The sequence below is a fragment of the Staurois parvus genome, unplaced genomic scaffold (assembly GCF_062004578.1).
Source record: "Staurois parvus isolate SC_StPar_1 unplaced genomic scaffold, SC_StPar_1.0 ptg000750l, whole genome shotgun sequence".
NCBI lineage: Eukaryota > Metazoa > Chordata > Amphibia > Anura > Ranidae > Staurois > Staurois parvus.
Window position 1 is genome coordinate 1,259,418 of NW_028318546.1, and position 19,744 is coordinate 1,279,161.

General features: G+C 38.7%; 1 protein-coding gene across 1 annotated transcript in view; it reads left to right on the forward strand.

The window, feature by feature from the left end:
• LOC149445014 (putative cation-transporting ATPase 13A4) overlaps positions 1-19,744 on the forward strand; it is an 89,488-nt gene that overhangs the window by 37,068 nt on the left and 32,676 nt on the right. Inside the window, exons 9-16 of the mRNA XM_089654290.1 lie at positions 3,663-3,794; positions 4,125-4,295; positions 10,154-10,311; positions 12,494-12,682; positions 16,311-16,372; positions 18,118-18,268; positions 18,420-18,509; positions 19,176-19,332. Coding sequence (XP_089510416.1) covers positions 3,663-3,794; positions 4,125-4,295; positions 10,154-10,311; positions 12,494-12,682; positions 16,311-16,372; positions 18,118-18,268; positions 18,420-18,509; positions 19,176-19,332 — 1,110 coding nt within the window. The remainder of the gene's footprint in view (positions 1-3,662; positions 3,795-4,124; positions 4,296-10,153; positions 10,312-12,493; positions 12,683-16,310; positions 16,373-18,117; positions 18,269-18,419; positions 18,510-19,175; positions 19,333-19,744) is intronic.

The following is a 19,744-nucleotide window of genomic DNA, read 5'->3' on the forward strand; positions in this document are numbered from 1 at the left end:
CAAAAAGTGTATCTGCAGAGCTCCTCTAAGTGTATCTGCAGAATAGAGGAGCTCTGCAGATACACTTTTTGCCGGCTTGGAATTCTTCTTATTTTCATCCTACTTCTTCTTCTTCTTCCTCTTCATCCTCATCCTCATCCTCTTCTTCTTCTTCTGAGGATGAGGATGAAGAAGAAGAAGAAGTAGGATGAAAATAAGAAGAATTCCAAGCTGGCAAAAAGTGTATCTGCAGAGCTCCTCTATTCTGCAGATACACTTAGAGGAGCTCTGCAGATACACTTTTTGCCGGCTTGGAATTCTTCTTATTTTCATCCTACTTCTTCTTCTTCTTCCTCTTCATCCTCATCCTCTTCTTCTTCTTCTGAGGATGAGGATGAAGAAGAAGAAGAAGTAGGATGAAAATAAGAAGAATTCCAAGCCGGCAAAAAGTGTATCTGCAGAGCTCCTCTAAGTGTATCTGCAGAATAGAGGAGCTCTGCAGATACACTTTTTGCCGGCTTGGAATTCTTCTTATTTTCATCCTACTTCTTCTTCTTCCTCTTCATCCTCATCCTCTTCTTCTTCTTCTGAGGATGAGGATGAAGAAGAAGAAGAAGAAGAAGTAGGATGAAAATAAGAATTCCAAGCCGGCAAAAAGTGTATCTGCAGAGCTCCTCTATTCTGCAGATACACTTAGAGGAGCTCTGCAGATACACTTTTTGCCGCCTTGGAATTCTTCTTATTTTCATCCTACTTCTTCTTCTTCTTCTTCTTCTTCTTCTTCTTCTTCTTCCTCTTCATCCTCATCCTCTTCTTCTTCTTCTGAGGATGAGGATGAAGAAGAAGAAGAAGAAGAAGTAGGATGAAAATAAGAAGAATTCCAAGCCGGCAAAAAGTGTATCTGCAGAGCTCCTCTATTCTGCAGATACACTTAGAGGAGCTCTGCAGATACACTTTTTGCCGGCTTGGAATTCTTCTTATTTTCATCCTACTTCTTCTTCTTCTTCTTCATCCTCATCCTCATCCTCAGAAGAAGAAGAAGAGGATGAGGATGAGGATGAAGAAGAAGAAGAAGAAGTAGGATGAAAATAAGAAGAATTCCAAGCCGGCAAAAAGTGTATCTGCAGAGCTCCGCTAAGTGTATCTGCAGAGCTCCGCTATTTCTGACAGTTCTGTGACATTCCCTCCATACAGCGGTTGAAACATTGTATCTATTTGTTTCCATTTATGGAAACAAATAGATACAATGTTTCAACCGCTGTATGGAGTGAATGTCACAGAACTGTCAGAAATAGCCTATTTCTGACAGTTCTGTGACATTCACTCCATACAGCGGTTGAAACCGCTGTATGGAGTGAATGTCACAGCGGTTTCAACCGCTGTATGGAGGGAATGTCACAGAACTGTCAGAAATAGCCTATTTCTGACAGTTCTGTGACATTCCCTCCATACAGCGGTTGAAACATTGTATCTATTTGTTTCCATTTATGGAAACAAATAGATACAATGTTTCAACCGCTGTATGGAGTGAATGTCACAGAACTGTCAGAAATAGCCTATTTCTGACAGTTCTGTGACATTCACTCCATACAGCGGTTTCAACCGCTGTATGGAGGGAATGTCACAGAACTGTCAGAAATAGCCTATTTCTGACAGTTCTGTGACATTCACTCCATACAGCGGTTTCAACCGCTGTATGGAGGGAATGTCACAGAACTGTCAGAAATAGCCTATTTCTGACAGTTCTGTGACATTCACTCCATACAGCGGTTGAAACATTGTATCTATTTGTTTCCATAAATGGAAACAAATAGATACAATGTTTCAACCGCTGTATGGAGGGAATGTCACAGAACTGTCAGAAATAGCCTATTTCTGACAGTTCTGTGACATTCCCTCCATACAGCGGTTGAAACATTGTATCTATTTGTTTCCATAAATGGAAACAAATAGATACAATGTTTCAACCGCTGTATAGCCTATTTCTGACAGTTCTGAGACATTCACTCCATACAGCGGTTGAAACATAGCCTATGTTTCAACCGCTGTATCTATCTGCAGAGCTCCGCTAAGTGTATCTGCAGAGCTCCGCTATTTCTGACAGTTCTGTGACATTCCCTCCATACAGCGGTTGAAACATTGTATCTATTTGTTTCCATTTATGGAAACAAATAGATACAATGTTTCAACCGCTGTATGGAGGGAATGTCACAGAACTGTCAGAAATAGGCTATTTCTGACAGTTCTGTGACATTCCCTCCATACAGCGGTTGAAACCGCTGTATAGAGTGAATGTCACAGAACTGTCAGAAATAGGCTATTTCTGACAGTTCTGTGACATTCCCTCCATACAGAAGTTGAAACTCCTTCTTCTCATCCTTCTCCTTCTCCTTCTTCTCATCCTTCTCCATCTTCTCATCCTTCTCCTTCTCCTTCTTCTCATCCTTCTCCTTCTCCTTCTTCTCATCCTTCTCCTTCTTCTCATCCTTCTTCTCATCCTTCTCCTTCTTCTCATCCTTCTTCTCATCCTTCTCCTTCTTCTCATCCTTCTCCTTCTTATCATCCTTCTTCTTCTTCTCATCCTTCTTCTTCTCATCCTTCTCCTTCTTCTCATCCTTCTTCTCATCCTTCTCCTTCTTCTCATCCTTCTTCTCATCCTTCTTCTCATCCTTCTCCTTCTTCTCATCCTTCTCCTTCTCCTTCTTCTCATCCTTCTCCTTCTTCTCATCCTTCTCCTTCTTCTCATCCTTCTCCTTCTCCTTCTTCTCATCCTTCTCCTTCTCCTTCTTCTCATCCTTCTCCTTCTTCTCATCCTTCTCCTTCTCCTTCTTCTCATCCTTCTCCTTCTCCATCTTCTCATCCTTCTCCTTCTCCTTCTTCTCATCCTTCTCCTTCTCCTTCTTCTCATCCTTCTCCTTCTTCTCATCCTTCTCCTTCTCCTTCTTCTCATCCTTCTCCTTCTTCTCATCCTTCTCCTTCTCCTTCTTCTCATCCTTCTCCTTCTCCTTGTCCTTCCTCATCTCCAAGGGCATTTAAATTAAAGGTACAGTGTTCTGCACTAATTTAAAGGCTCTCTGAAGCCTAGAAACCCTTTTAATAAGTTAAATTCGTAGCGAATTAATTTGCATCGAATCGAATTTCTTCCTCAAATTCGGCGAATCAGCCGAATCGAATTTTTGAATAATTCGCTCATCTCTAGTGTTAATACTGGGCATACAAGTAAAGTGTGGACTTGCCTGCTTAGAATAGAAACACATCATTTAATCACAAATGCAAGAAACAAGATTTTCATTTCTATACTCAGACATTGAGTGGAAGCTTGGAGCCACATTGTCTTGAGAAAAGTTAACTCATTTGGACTTTCTAATATATTTTTAATCCATTTCCACTTTTGATCATGGGTCCACTTTGAAACAGGGCAGAACAATCAACAAAAAGAGCAAGGATTGACAAAAATCAGTGCTACAGTATATCTAATTTATCAACTACCATATACAGCTATTTCTCTATGATTATGGCTTTCTGATGGTCTCCTGCATTTAGTTAAAACATGTAAACTGGAACCAGCCATAGACATATATATTTTTGTAAAATACTTTTATCATCAGCTAAAATATAATTTTGTCTTTAGGTATTTGAAGATAATACATGTTTATTTCTTCTTCTGGTGTGCTTTATTCTAGGTAATGAAGATATAGAATCAAGGCACTTGGTTCCTGGAGATCTGATTGTTCTTACGGGAAAAAGGTTTTTTCTTCCATGTGACTGCATTCTGCTGAGAGGCAGCTGCATTGTCAATGAAGGCATGCTAACAGGTAATAAAGATGTATTCATGCAGATTATAATGGCATTGTTTTCTGAAACTGTCACTGTCAACAGCTGATTTTGCAGAGAAAACCAGTACAGGCAGATGGTTAGAAGTGTTTAAAAGCCTTGAAATCATTTACAGATTAACATAATTAAGTAGGGTAATTCCAGCATTTACTGTGGTCTATATGTACACACCCAGTGGCCCAGCCTAAATCTTGTATGTGTGAATAAGAGAAATTGTCTCTTCTGATTTGTTAAAAATATTTGATTACATTAAAATGTGAATTAAAGGAAGCTGTTTTGTAACTCATTTTAACACAAATGGTATTTTTTAGGAGAAAGCATCCCAGTCACAAAAACTCCACTTGACAATGCTACGGATTGCCTCCCATGGAAAGTCCATAGTGGGGAAGATTACAAGAGACATGTGCTATATTGTGGAACTGAGGTCATACAGGCTACACCATCTGGTTCTACTCCTGTCACAGCAGTCGTACTACAAACTGGTTCGTTCTGGGTGATCTACAAAGTAGTTTGTGTGGGTGGAGGGAGACATTTAAAATAAGACATCCACTAAGTATTGTTGCAGCTGAATAGCCACATAATATAACCAAGTTGTAATGTTAGTATACCTACAGTCCTTTCTATGAAAGAAATATTCTTTCTATATTCTAAATTTCCCAAACCAAATGGAGTAAGTTGAATATATGCTCCCAACAACTCAAATTAGAAAGGTTTTGGCTGAAGCCTGCTTTAAAGTGAACCTGACCTAGCCTAAAAGGCAACAATGTTACTGGAGTGCCTACAGTACTTTTAATAGTGCTTACATGGGTATAATTACCCTACATAATGCCCAATGCTGAAAGAATGTTAACCCCTTCACGCCGGTGCCTCCCGGCCCTTTAAGAGTTTCAGAAGCCGGGAGGCGGGACGGGCGGGGTTTAGGGATCATGTGACCATTGTGATGCATCGTTACAGCGGTCACATGATCGGGAAAGGTCCTGATCGAAAGAGGAGATCGGGACCTTTCCGTGAGTACTGGACATGTGTGCTGGGAGCGCGCAAGGCGTACGCTCTCGACACATAAGTTTTTCCTTAATAGAACGCAAATGTGCAGCCGATTGGCGTCTAGGCCCAGACGCCGGGAGGCCACACATTTGCGTACGTCTGGCATGAAGAGGTTAATGTATGATGACAGGTAGCAGCTGACACTGTGCACCTCTTAGAACCTCTTAGAACTGATTGTGACTGACAGTTCCGATCCCCAATTAGAGGAGTCCAATTGTGCCAGTTTGGCATTTAGATTTAAAACTGGATAGTACATTTTAGGGGTGTGGTGCTTCAGAATCCCTTTGACAACACTACAACATACAGTATGTATACCTCGTAAACTATGACATAGTAGGGACAAGCAGGCGGTAGACTCAATTCACAAAATAAGCTTTCAGCCTTCGCAAGCCACTGCAGACTGAAGATGACAGTGTGTCTCTGTGTAATACTAGAACTTTCAGATACCATTAAAATAATACAATAATAATGAGCTGCTTGGCGCTGCCTACATGTGATCCGGCTCTTCTGGGTAAGGGGCGTGTGCGAGCGCCCGCGACCCCGCTCTGCTATCATTCGCTACAGCACAAGCAGATCAGCAGGTCCCAGTTGCCCTGGACATTAATACTGACATTTTATAGATAGGCAACTCCTATCCTCATATTGATTGGTGGTTCCAAATTAACAATAATTACTGCAGCAGGGAACAGACACAAAAAGATACACTCAACTCTTTCTAAATAACTGTTCTGTTTATTTGGCACAATTGAAAGTCTTTTATACACGATTATGTAGGTATCACATTAATATTATAATTGTGCTTTTATGGTAACATGGGTGTAACATAGGCAGGCTAATTTCTATCATGATTTGAAAGAATGCAGACTTATTGAAAAAAATATAAGTGCCATGTGCACACTGAGTACAGTGTACAATACACAGGCAAATCATACAAAATAGAATACAATTATTTATGGCCGGAACACGCTGGTCAGCTGAGGGAATGGTAAAAAAAACTCAGGGCAAAGCAGGGAGTAAAAACCGGCACATTACTTAGTAAAAACAGCATATAATACACACAGTAAACATTGTTAGACACAGTTAACTCTTTGGTTGCCCCTAGATGTTAGCCCCTTCCCAGTCAGTGTCATTAATACAGTGACAGTGTATAGTATTAGCACTGATCATTGTATTAGTGTCACTGAAGATCTCAGTGTCATTTAGTAAGTTCCCATCCAGTGACAGTTAGTGTCAGATTGCCTTCCGCCTGTCCCACTGTAAGTCACTGATCACTAGTATTAAAAAAAAAGAAATAAAAATTCCAGTATATATCTCATTTTTTTAGGCGCTTTAACTTTCATACAAAGCAATTAATATACACCTTCTGGGATTTTTTTTTTACCAGGAACATGTAGCAGAATACAATTTGGCCTATATTTGTAAAGAAATGTGTTTATTTTATGTTTATTTGGATATATTTTATAGGAGAAAGTAAAAAAATTGTGGGTTTTTTCCAGAATATTCAGTTTTTATTTGTTTATAATAAAAAATAAAAAAAACCAGTGGTGATCAAATACCATCAAAAGAAAGTTCTATTTGTGTGAAAAAAACTGATATAATGATTTCATGTGGGTGCAGTGTTGCATGACTGCGCAATTGCCATTTAAAGTAGCGCTGGTCATGAAGGGGGTAAAACCTTCCGGAGCTGAAGTGGTTAAACATATTTATTTGTTTAATTAATTTGTTTGTTGTAAAATTAATTTTTGCATATTTTGCAGTCTGTACTAAAAAAGTTTAAAAAATACATTATATGTACTTATATATAAAACATAAAGTGTTACTAAAGTCTGATTTTTAAAAAAATTAAAATAACAAACATGTTATACTCACCTGCTCTGTGCAATAGTATTGCACAGAGCAGCCCTGATCCTCATTTTCTTGGGTCCCCTGCCAGCCATCTTGGTCCTCCTCTTTTTTGTGTGTCCTCTAAGCAAACCATTTGCTAGGGGGCACATGGTGCATGCTTGCTCCCAACCTGTGTGTATACGGAGCTGCACTCCGTAGATACACCCAGCAGGATCTATTCCCACCACCCACTTCCTCTTCATTGCATTTGATTGACAGCAGCAAAAGCCAATGGCTCCTGCTGTTGTTCGAGTCCCTGTGTGAAGAGGAAGAGAGGGGAGAATAGATGGAACTATGCACAGCACTGATCTCTTCTTCACTCTCTTCCCCTTCACACAGGGAAACTGAAAACTTTTTTTTACCTTAATGCAAACAATGCATTAAAGTAAAAAACATTTTTAGGTTTAGTATCACTTTAAGTATTTGTCATACAGTTATACTCAAATTTATCAGTGCTTGCTGACACTGCCCAGTTTAACGTGGGCATCTATCCCTCAACTACCTTAGGTCAGGAATAGGTAAATAAATCTCTTTGTCCTAGTGAAGGCCCTTGGATCTTAGGTTGAACTATGCACAGGGTGATGACTTCTCTACAAGACCTTAATGCCCACCCCCTGTTATGTAGAGGTCAATTTGTAAAACCTCAGTGGGCTCTAGAGACTTTTGCATCTGACAGTTGGGGGCAAGTATTTGTGTCAGAAAGGGACAGGTCTAAATCATGGCTTGAAGAGATACTTGTACTTCAAGAATATTTTATATCTCAGACACTTTTTAGGCCAGATAAAGTTCACATTAAGTAAGAATTGTTTTACTGCTCCATGCATAGCAGGAAAGAGTACAGGCAAGCCACACCCTAAAACAAGTTTGACTCATACACTTTATGGGATGTTTAGAAATGGGATTGTAAATATTCAGAAAGCTTATGCTAAAAGATGAAAGTTTAAATTCCTGATGTTCATTTTATTGATAAATAATCCAACAATCCATAAAGGCAGATATATTACCAACACCTTGCGGCACGCATTTTTCTTTCAACTAAGAGATATATCCATCAGTGGACTTACCCTCTGAAAATACTGAAGGTGTGACTATCCCTTAGCCCCTACATTCGAATAACCAAGTGCTCATTCACTTGAAAAGCAAATGCAAAGTAACTGTTTTAAGGTATATAAAGGTAATAATCATACATAAATATATTTAAAGCATTATAGTCATTGTAAACTGATGCTCCTAAAGCAATAACCTGTGAAATCTGCAAAGCTTCATTCTTTAGTAATATATTATCCAAAGTACCTTCCCTCTTTGAAGTTTTACAACTCACAAAAAATACAAAATTATTAGTAGCTTTACTAGTAGTTTTTTTAATTACTGCATATTCAGTCAGTCTAGTTCTCCATTTCTTTTTTTGATTGAGTGGCTATGTTTGGACACTTAACCTTTTAAACATTTAACTTTTTGAACTATTGTACCGACATAACAGAGTCCCCTTAAAATACGTAGATATTAAACTTGCTGATAACTAAATCTTCATAGGCAAAAAAGTGGTGTCAAAGTGATGCATTTTAGGTGTTAACTGAAAAAATATAAGCTCTTGGAGCTCTAAAGCTTTTTTTTTTTTTTTCAAATAATTAGTTATAGGATGTTAAAGTCAATTGTATTTTCTTGAATATCCCTTCCTTTAGCCAAAGCTACAATTAACTATGGCTGCCATAAGTCTCATCTCTGATAACAAATCTCTGCCTTATGTTAGCATATTCACTTCTGATTATTAAAGCGGTAATAAAAAAGAACAAATGCAAAATAATAGCATAATGCGCTAGTATGCATCGCACTAGCACATTATGAAAGACTTGCCTGTCACCACTGACAGGGCATCCATCTTCACCCAGTCTTCCTTCTGGGTTTGCAGGCTCTCTCGACTTGATTGGTTGAGCCACGATGATGCCACTCCTGCACTTAGGAGTCTCAGCTGTGGCACAGGGCTCTGAAGGAATGGCCCGGGTATGCCGTTCTTTCAGAGCGTATGCACCGGTGCCTTCCAATTCCAGTTTCTAATAATGTGCCAAATCATTTATGATACCAGGGAATTAAAATAAATTACAACAAACCTGTTTTTAAGCTCATACAACTTATCTTTGTTATCACCAATGCTTTGCCATATCCATAATGTAGCAGCTTGTATCTTATTTACCTAGCTTTTGCCTGAAATCCTATTCCTGTGTGCTTTGTAATTTCAAGGGTATAATATCCATGATGTTGAGTGTTTCCAGTGAGACCACACTAGTCAGGAAGTCAGTTTTAGGTCTTGTCAACCCACTTTTATTAAAAAAAAAGAACACTCCACAGAAAGGCAGTTGCCCATGCATTGGGTTTCTTCATAAAAACCAGACACAGTCAAAATAACACTGAGACACCTGGCTCTTTCTTCAGCAGCACTGTTGCTTAGGCCCCAAACCTTTGTACCTGTCTTTTAATTGGCCCCTCAGACCATCTTTGCCATTTCTCTTGGCTCTCTGGGTTCCCTTGGCTCTGAGACTTTAGTTGCAACACAATGCTACATATGCTTATGCACTGGCCTCTCAGAAGGGGATCTCCTGGCGCCCTTCTTAAGCCCTCTTGTCTCCTAACCTTAGACCTCCTGATTTTGAGTGGAGCACACCTATCCCCTAAACAGAGCAGACCTGTCTCCTAGATGGAGCACACTTGCACACTCACACAGCCTTCAGGTTTCCAGTAAGACCTTGACACAGGATTGAAGCCTTCTACCCACCCAAGACCCTGAAACGTTCAGACTCTGGACCCTGATCTGGGATTACAAAACCCAGAGAAAACTGAAAACCCAGTCTTCTCCACTCAGACACAACACTATGGAGCCCCCCAAGTTGTATCTTTGAGAACCCTGTGTGTCTTCTGCCTATACTCACACAGTGGCAGGGCCTAGCACAATCACAGCTTTTCTATTTAAAACTCAAGATCTGCCTAAATAGGAGAGTGTCTTAGAGCTCATTCACATTGAGACGTTTTATCGTGGTGTATATAACACACATGCCTTAATGAGCATTTCATTAAGGCAGCCTATTTATTTGAGTGAGTTGCTAATACACCACAGAGGACAAAAAAATCACTCCTGCAGCACAACACACGGTGGTGTTATACCATGTATTATCGGTCGCTGCAATTTCGGTAAATTGGGAAAGTGAGTTGGAACAAGTAACTTGCATTATCATGTTGTGTTACTGCAACAACCTGGTGTTAATCTATTTAGTATTAAAAATGTTTACATGCAGTAGAGAATTGAATGCAGCTTTTTTCTATACTCTTGGGAGATTAGACTCCCTATTTATTTTCTAACAGTGTAACGAATGACAGTGTTGCTTGTTTATCATTACTTATACTGTTCTTTCTCATCCAGGTTTTAACACAGCTAAAGGAGATATGGTGCGATCCATTCTGTACCCCAAACCTATGAATTTCAAGCTGTATAGAGATGCATTTAGGTTCTTGATGTGCCTTGTTTTTATAGCTATTATTGGATTCATATACTCTGTGGTAGTTTTTGTAGTTAAAGAGGTAAGTGAATGAGGACATGAACATTTCTGTATTTCAAATCTTGCAATTTATTTACACTGTATAAATATTTCTCACAGAAAATATAATTGTTATACAGACTAAGATGAATGCATACCACATAAAACATGTGTAGTTCTCACCCCCAAAGGGGCTGCTGAGAATTTGCCCAGGTTCTCCCAAATATTTCAGAGACTGCCAGTCACACAAGCATAGCCCCACACACACTGATAATTCAGGCTCAGTCTAGGGAATGTCTTTTTATATTTATTGCTGAAAAAACTTTAACAGGAGAGGGGTTTAGGGTCACAAGATACTCTAAAATGATCAGTAACAACAGTAGGAGGACAATAGCAGCTTTTCTGGAGCACCTTCAACAGCAGCTTTTCTGGAGGTAGCAGGGAATAGTCAGAAAAGCCGCTGTAGGACACTTCTGGCACTTAGGTCCTTTATAGCACTCACACTGCTATCAGTCCCCAAAAAGGTCTTTACTCATAGTGTCCCAGAAGCTGTCTGCCATCCATCATCCGCAGGTAAGTCTTTAGTGAGGGAGATAACAAGATCCTTCTCCAGACCCAGGATTTTAGTGAATGTCCTCCAGCAAAGGTAATCCTCAAGCAATCTTCCTCAGGCCCTCAGTCCAGCAGCTGCTGAGGCCCACAATGTGACTTCTTGTTTCTCTGGCTATCTCTCAGGGGAAACAGCCCCCAGGAGACTGGAACCCTCCCTTGAGGGAACAAACAATCTATTCAGGCCTCCTGCACATTTGTCACCTCCCCAGCCACCTTTTAGACACCTCCTTTCAGGGACTGACTGGAGCATGATAAAAGATAAAGCAACATGTTTTTTGGTCACACTGTCAGTCGGCAGATTAATGTCTCAAAATCAAAAAATGCAATTAGGGTGCAGGTATAATGTATTTTTGATAACTATGAGCTTTTATTACCTCTTAACTCTGCCTGTATTGTCATTAGCATATCCACATCTATGACAGAACTCTAATGATGCCTTTAAAGCTATCAGAAAAAAAAAATATAGCACATTCTAATCTCCTGTCTGGTCTCTCGTATGTACTGTTATGAACCACATCCCGCCCGCCCTATAGCAGATATACTGCTACAGGGCGTCAGGGGTGCACAAAATCACGTATATATATATTTGATTTTGTATTTCCGAGTAGGGAGCACGTGCATGCCGCGTGTGCGCCCTACCCGCGCCGCCATTTGGGGCCATGGCTGTCAATCACTGGGTCCCAAAGCAGCCATCCAGAGCAGTGTGCTTACAGTGAAGCACCAACACACTGCTCCCTAGTAAAACACTCCCAGCATACAGTTAACCCTTTGATCGCCCCTCATGTTAACCCCTTCCTGCCCAGTGTCATTAGTACTGTGTCAGTGCTTTTTTTTAGCACTGATCACTGTATTGATGTCATTGGGGATGCCACTGACACCAAGTCAGTTCCCCCGAGTATCAGAATGCCTGAAGCAAGTCCTGCAGTCCCACTCTAAATCGCTAATCGCTGCCATTACTAGTAAAAAAAATTTTTTAAATCAAGTATCTATACCGCCATTTGTAAACACTATAACTTTAATATAAACCAATTAATTTACATGTATTGGGATTTTTTTTTAGCAAAGACGTAGCAGAATACATTTTGGCATAAGTTTAGGATGAAATGCGATTTTTTAAAAATTTTTTACTGGATATGTTTAATAGCAAAAAGTCTAAAAAATAGTTTATTTCTCAAAATTGTCAGTCTTTTTTTTTATAGCACAAAAAATAAAAAGCACACAGGTGATCAAAGACCAAAAGAAAGCTCAATTTGTGGGAAAAAAAGGATGTAAATTTCATTTGGGTGCAGCGTTGCATGACCACACAATTGTAAGTTAAAGTAACGCAGCGCCGTAACGCAAAAAATGACCTGGTCAGGAAGGGGGGTAAATCCTCAGGAGGGCAAGTGGTTATGAAGATTTGTCTTTGAGATTTTGTTGTTGTTTAGTAATCTACTTCTGTCTCGAAACATCTAGGATTTTTAAATTTAGAAAAATCTGGAGTGTTGGCTGTGTTTATTACAGGACCACAATTTAAGATACTTACTACTGTTGCTAAAAATCCATATCAGTGTTGTTGTCAATATCATTTGTATTTACTAATTTCTCTTTGTTTTGAATTTTCTATGCTCTAGGCATCTGCAAGGGATATTGTTGTCAAGTCACTCATTGTCATCACAGTTGCCATTCCTCCTGTACTTCCTGCTGCAGTGGCAACAGGCATCATATATGCCCAGAAGCGGCTTAAAAAGAAAAATATATTTTGCATCAGCCCCCAAAGGATCAATGTGTGTGGGAGAATAAACCTGGTTTGTTTTGATAAAGTAAGAACAAATGAAAAAAAAAATAGTTATAACACCACTAAAATCATTTCTTTTCCCTTTCAACTTTTCTTGGGTGGACATAGCAGTTCTTAGGCAGTCTGAAGCACTGTCGATCAAAAACAAATTGATAAAGGCAACCTATCACCAATAAAGTCTTCTGATTTTGGTTATGTTTTTGTAGTAGATTACCTTAAAGTGTTACTAAACCCAGGACCCTGCATTCACTCTAACTGGTCTCCCAGGACCCTGCATTCACTCTAACTGGTCTCCCACAGTACACAGAACATGGAAATGCAATTATTTTAATAAATATAAACTGCTAAATACCTTTTCTCATCAGCAGTTAGAGCAGTCGTGTGACTTCTATCAGTTTTCAGCAGAGCACATGTTAAAGCTTGTAGGAGGAGTTTTCTTTCTGCTCTAGGAGGATACAGAACCCCTGACCTCTGTCTGAACAGTGCTGATTGGCCCTATTCTTATCGCATGCACTCTCCCAAGAAAAAAAAAACCTCTCTAGCAATACACACCAAACTGACCATGTGCAGAGTGTCTCCACACAATGTGTCTTATGCAGAAGATTAACCCCTTCGGTTCCACAGTGAGTATATCAAGCATAGTTTACTGCATATACAGACTGATTTTACTGTTGTGGGTTTAGTAACACTTTATTCTCTTGTGTTTTTTTAGCCATTGAAAAGTGGTTGTAATCGGTTACAGTTGCTTGCAAATTGTGTTGAATTTGAGGCTGACAAAACCATAGTAGTATCAAAAATGCTGTATATATTTAAAAGAACCAATCATGGTAAAGGGCCTGAGAATTAAACTACACAATGGGCCATATTGAAGATATGTAGTAACATTTACCATTACATTTACTAAAGAGCTTATAAGAAATGAATTTGCGAAGGTTAACAAAGTAATATCTTCTATGAGCAGCTGACTTAATTTCCTGTAATCCCATGTTAAAATACTGCCAACATTCTAATCAGCAAAAGACATGGAAAGATGGTCAAATGTGATGATTTGAACAATAATTCAAATAATCATCCATGCTTATTGAAAAGTACATGGGAAGGGATGATGGTTTGTACATCTGCTGCAGGATTTGGCTCATCAATTTTCCTGAGAACAATCAGCAACCAATGAAATGAAACCCTCTCCTGATCTAGCCAAATGGGTTGTAAAAGGAACAATAAATTGGTAATAACAAAACGTGGTTGATTTACTAAAAGTGGAAAGTGTAAAATCTAGTGCAGTTGTGCATGTTAGCCAATCAGCTTCTAACTTCAGCTTGTTCAATTAAGTTTGACAAAAAAAAAAAAACTGGAAGCTGGTTGGTTTCCATGCACAGCTGAACCTGATTTTGCACTCTCCAGTTTTGGTAAATCAATCCCCAATGTATCAACATATATATGAGATGTTTTCCCTGCCAAAATATATGTAATTCTGATCATCTGGTCTTGCGATTTACATACCCCTGCCACTTTGTAAAGTTTAATGGTGACACCCACACTCATACATAATGTATCAACTTTCTGGCTTCAGACAGCTTACTAGTTACATTCAGTAAGGTCCTCCCTGTGACTCTTCTTTTTATAAGCCCATCTATACAACCTTCTTTCCAGCCTCAACAGTTGGAAACTTGATAGGATGACAGTACTGTGGAACAGGGGCGGACTGACCATTTGGAAACTCAGGCACTGTCAGAGGGCCCGGGGTCAGTAAGGGGCCCCATGAGATGCCCCTGGTACCTTTTTCATAGGCTTTTTTGAGTTTGGGCAAGGACACAGGGGCCCTATGATCCCCTATTGCCTGGGGGCCCCATGAGTTGTCAGTCCGCCCCTGCTGTGGAATGAAAAGCACTTTTTTTGGTTGACAGTATTGATGTTCTCAATCTCACCCTCATTTTGGGCGTACTGAGTAACATGTTAATTTCAAGACAGACTTAAGGTTAATATAGGTATGTTGCGTGTTAACAAAATTATTATTTGTGCTTCACCTTTAAAATATAATTTTCAATATCTATATCTTTTTTTACAGTTATGAAATGTCATAGGCATACACAGCTGGCATTTTATTTACTGTAAATGTTATCAAATACATTTTCCCTGACTGGTGATTTAAAATGAAGGATTGCTGGAGTCAGTAATATAACCAATTAGGACACATCTTATTTTGTTACAATGTTAGATCAGTTAATGTACAGGCTATAAGGCTAGGTGCACATCTATGTTTATCAGCAATGTGCACAAAATTGCTTGAAAAACTTGCGGAAATGTGCTTGGGCTTGGTCGTATTCGTAGATGTGAACAAAGCCTAAAACTGGGAAAAATGCAGAACTGAAAACCCACTCTTCGACAGTGCTATTCCTGTCACACTCCATAGATATTATATCTTATTCACACTCAGTGGTTCATAAAGTATTGTTAAAAAGGGAGAATAAATGTAATAAACTGTATATATAGTATTGTGAGGGCAGACTTGTATCTGCTTATGGCATACTATAGAAGAGTTGCGGCTGCACAATAATATGGTATTCCTTTCAAATATGTCTTTCTGGCAATGGGATCTTATACATGAATTTAAATGCTGAACATTACCATGTACATTTGTTTGCATTAATCCTTACATAGAATTCTGCCATATGTAAATTAAGATTTTATGCCATAAAGGCTCATGTACACGGGGCGTTTGGAAAACTCTTCTGAACGATGGAAACTGACTGCTGGAAAATGTAGGTTAAAAACGTCAGTTTAGCTGCGTTTGCATACTGTGTTTATGCACGTTTAGAAGCGTTTGCGTTTAGAAGTGTTTTTAAAAGATAACCTCAGGAGACCTTCCCAAATGCCCAGAATGCACTGAAAAATAGTAAATAATTAACAATTTCAGACATTTTGAGAAAAATAGAGAGTGCAGAAGCAGAGAGAGCAGTATGTGTTGAGATTACCTATCTTTTCTAGTTGTATTCACTATGGATCCCATCATGAGCATAATGCAGCACGTTCTACCATTTTTTCCTTGCTGCAAAACCTGCAACTGACTGCGCTGGTGTACTAGGTCCATTTGAATAGATGGAAAATGCTTTGCATACATCTGATGATGAAAAAAGGCTCTGGACAGCATCTGGATATGGAACAGTTAAAAAATGCTTCTAAAAGCAAACACTTACAAATGCGTTTACAAGCATTTACACGCATTTACAAGCATTTGGGCATTTGAGGCGCTGGTAAAATCTACTCCTGAAGTTTGGTGCGTTCAAAAAAACGACTGTAAACTCAACTGCATGTAAATGACCATAAACGACTATGTGCACATGGACACATAGGAAAACATTAGGGAGAGTTCAGGGGCTGCTGAAAACAATGCTGAACAGCTCCTGAATGTCAGTTTAGTAGCTGCAGTGTACATGAGCCTTTAATGTGCAGAAGAAATAGACTTGAGTGATCACCATCTCAAAGTCACACTGTTAGTTTACACGTAAGTAGTTCCTCTTTCTTCTTTTTTATTCTCAATAAGTTATCTTATAATTCCTTAAGAAACAAACTTAATATATTATTAATAATTGATAAATCAGCAGTATTAGGGGACCGTGATAAGTCTATTTCTTTATCCATTGTTTTATCTTTAGACTGGTACTTTAACAGAAGATGGGCTTGACTTGTGGGGTGTTGTTCCTTCCAGTGAAAGCAGGTAAGCAGTTTCATATACAGTAAGCTATATTATTTGTCCACAACTTAAGTACCTCTATTTTGTTTTACACTATCTTACACAATATGCTGTGTTTACAGGCTAAGATTTTTTTAACCATTTTATACAGTTTATTGTACTTCCTTATAAGGATCTCATAAAAATTATAACCTTTGGCTGGTTCAGTGGATGCACTGTTAGCTAAAGGATAGATATCAGAGTATGATTGTATATGTCAGGGATACCGACTGCAGTGATGGGAAGATCTGCGTAGCTACACTTAGGAAACTGAGACCAGACTATATATGATTTAAGTAAGTCCATTAACAGTGAAACAAAACACCTTAAAACATCAGCAAACAGGATACACAGCAAATGTGAACATGCAAGAGAACCATAACCAAATGACAAAATACACAATAAAGCCTAACTAAGTACTAGAAAGCCTAACTAGCAAACTAACTATATACAATATATACAATGTGGGGAACAGGGTAATAACAGTGATGCAAGGCAGGGGGGAACAAGCACTGGGATCAGGAACAAGGGAGCACATACAAGGCAGCAGGCTACAGGATGCATGGCAAGAGCAAGATCAGGAGCAGGGTTAGGATAAATTATCAAGTAGTGTCTGGCTAGCATGGCAAATACTGACGCACCAGGGAAATATAGAGGCAGGCCTAAATACTCTCCTAGCAGCCAGCATCAGGTGAAGACTGATTATGGGATCTGCTGGCTGCTGGGAGACAGGTGCTGGTGGCCACTGGAACTGCAACCGTCCACTCTGGAAACCATAGTGCCACCAGAAGGTTATCCAGGTTCTGAAAGTAAAAGAGTTTCCATCAAAACTAGTCTCTAGTGGTGTACCACATGGCTATGTACTAGGTCATGTTGTATTTTGATATGCCTGAAGGTTTGGTAGGTAAAGTATGCATTTTTGCTGATGGCACAAAGATGTGTAACAGGGTTGATATTTCTGGAGGTTCTTGTAACATGGGATGTGATTTTGCAGTACTGGAAAAATTGGTCAAAGCAGTCCACACTTACATTTATATTTTCTAAATACATAAAATTGGGGTTAAATTCAGTCAGAGCTACAGAATGAAAATATCTGGGGGTGCTTATTACAAATAATTACAAAATGAGTGCGGCCAGGCACTGGAGAAAGCAAAAAGAATTCTGGATTAAATCACTTAAGGCATCACTAGCAGTAGGAAGCAGGTTCTGATTCTGTGGGGTTGATTTATTAAAGCTGTAGAGTGCAAAATCTTTTGCAGCTCTGTGTAGAAACCAATCAGCTTCCAGGTTTTTTTTGGCAAAGATTAATTAAACAAGCTGAAGTTGCAAGCTGATTGGCTACCATACACAGCTGCGCCAGGTTTTGCACTCTCAGTATTTAGTAAATCCACCTCTGTGTCTACTTCTGGAGACCTCACAAAATTATATTGATACGATAGAAGGAGTCCAGAGAAGGAGAACAAAAATGGTGCAAGGGATAGCTAAAAAAATTCAGGGGAGACTGCAGGAACTTAATATGTGCAGTGTTAAGGAAAAAAAGGGAAAGAAGGAAAGTGGTACGTTCAGAAGAGCAGTGTTTTTAATATGAAGATCATAGGGAATGACTTCAAACTAGCAAGAAGAAACTTCAATGCTAACCCTGGAAAGCATTATTTTGAATAAATAACAGCATAATGTTATGTAAAAAACTCAGTGTCTACCTACTGCATCTGATAAACTTTGTTGCTTAGATTTCAGAAAGTTCACGTGTTTACAGGTGGTAATAGTTTGCCCTGGAGTCCACTTCTAGGGGCAATGGCCTGTTGTCACTCACTGATTATTCTTGATGGGAAGATTCAAGGTGATCCCCTGGATCTGAAAATGTTTGAAGGAACAAACTGGGTAAAATTACTAAACAATACTTTAATGTTAAATATTTTATTTCTATGACAACAATGATTAAATACTCAGAAATGATAAATCATTTCATTGATATTCTAGAATTAATGTGATTTATTTATAATTTAAGAAATAAAAATATATTTTTTTACAGGAAATAGATGAGTCTTGCCAAGTGGACAGTTGTGAGGAGGTTACAAGGAAACACTATCTTATCGTAAAGCCACAACAAACTATCGGTTCAGTAAGTAATATAGCGCATTAAACACCAAATGCCCTTTGGACTTGTTTCTCTGGCTTCAAGGCTTTTCTGCCCAAGTGAACTATTTGAAATGAAACCTAGAGTTAGGCTTTCAATTTGACATCAGTTTGAGATGCTTTTGCGATCCTTACAATTAATTGACAGTTAAATGTACAGCATGCAGAGAAAGGGCAACATGAAGGAAACCTTTAAATATGTACATCAAGGGGGTGAATAAGGTTCAGGAGGGTAGTATTTTCAATATGATGTCAATATCAAGAACACAAAACTCAGCAAGAAAAAAACTCAAACCAGCAGGAGGAAAGTTCAAAACTAATTTTATAAAGTATTATTTTACCGAAAGAGTAGCTGATGCTTGGAATAGACTTTCAGCAGGTAGTGAGTCGGTCAACGGTAAGTGGATTCAAACATGCTTAGGACAAACAAATTATTATTCAGACAAAAAAAAGGAAAAAAAAAACAAAACAAAAAGAGGCAAAAACACATATAAATATATAAACAAATAAACAATTGTGTCAGACTTGATGGTCCACTTGTTCTTTTTTCTGCCCTCACTCACATGTATGACTGTAACAAAACTGTATTTAATAGTGGCCACTGTCACATTGTGATATAATTTTGTATACATGCATTTTTTTTTCTTCCCAGCTTCCAGTAGATGGCCTTGCCATCCTACAACAGTTTCCATTCTCCTCCAGCCTACAACGCATGTCTGTAGTATCACAGGTTATTGGAAGTGGGGAACATCTAGTTTTCCTGAAAGGGGCCCCGGAAATGGTGATAAGGTTTTGCCATCCAGAATCAGGTATACAGAATCAGGTCTATAGCATAAAGTAGGATCTCAAAGGATTTTGAGATACTCACCTAGCAATGTACACCAATGCACATTGCCTTGGGTTTGTGGTGGGGTCAGGATTTCAAGTGATAGTCCTGTTTTTTATGTGTGCCTGGATATTTGTTAGGTTTTCAGTACAGATAAACTGCGCTATAAAATTCCCATTAATTTGCATATTCAGTTCTTACCAGCTACTAATATTTTCATAAAATTAATTAAGTTAAATGTACCAATGTTATCTAAATTTTAACTTTTTTTAAACAGTCATAATAGGGTTTATTGGGTATCCTTACTAAATGGTTCTTTTTCACATTAGGCTGTGTTTATCTGAAAGATATTAATTGTAATAAATTTAAATGGAAATTGAATGTAAAATATGTTA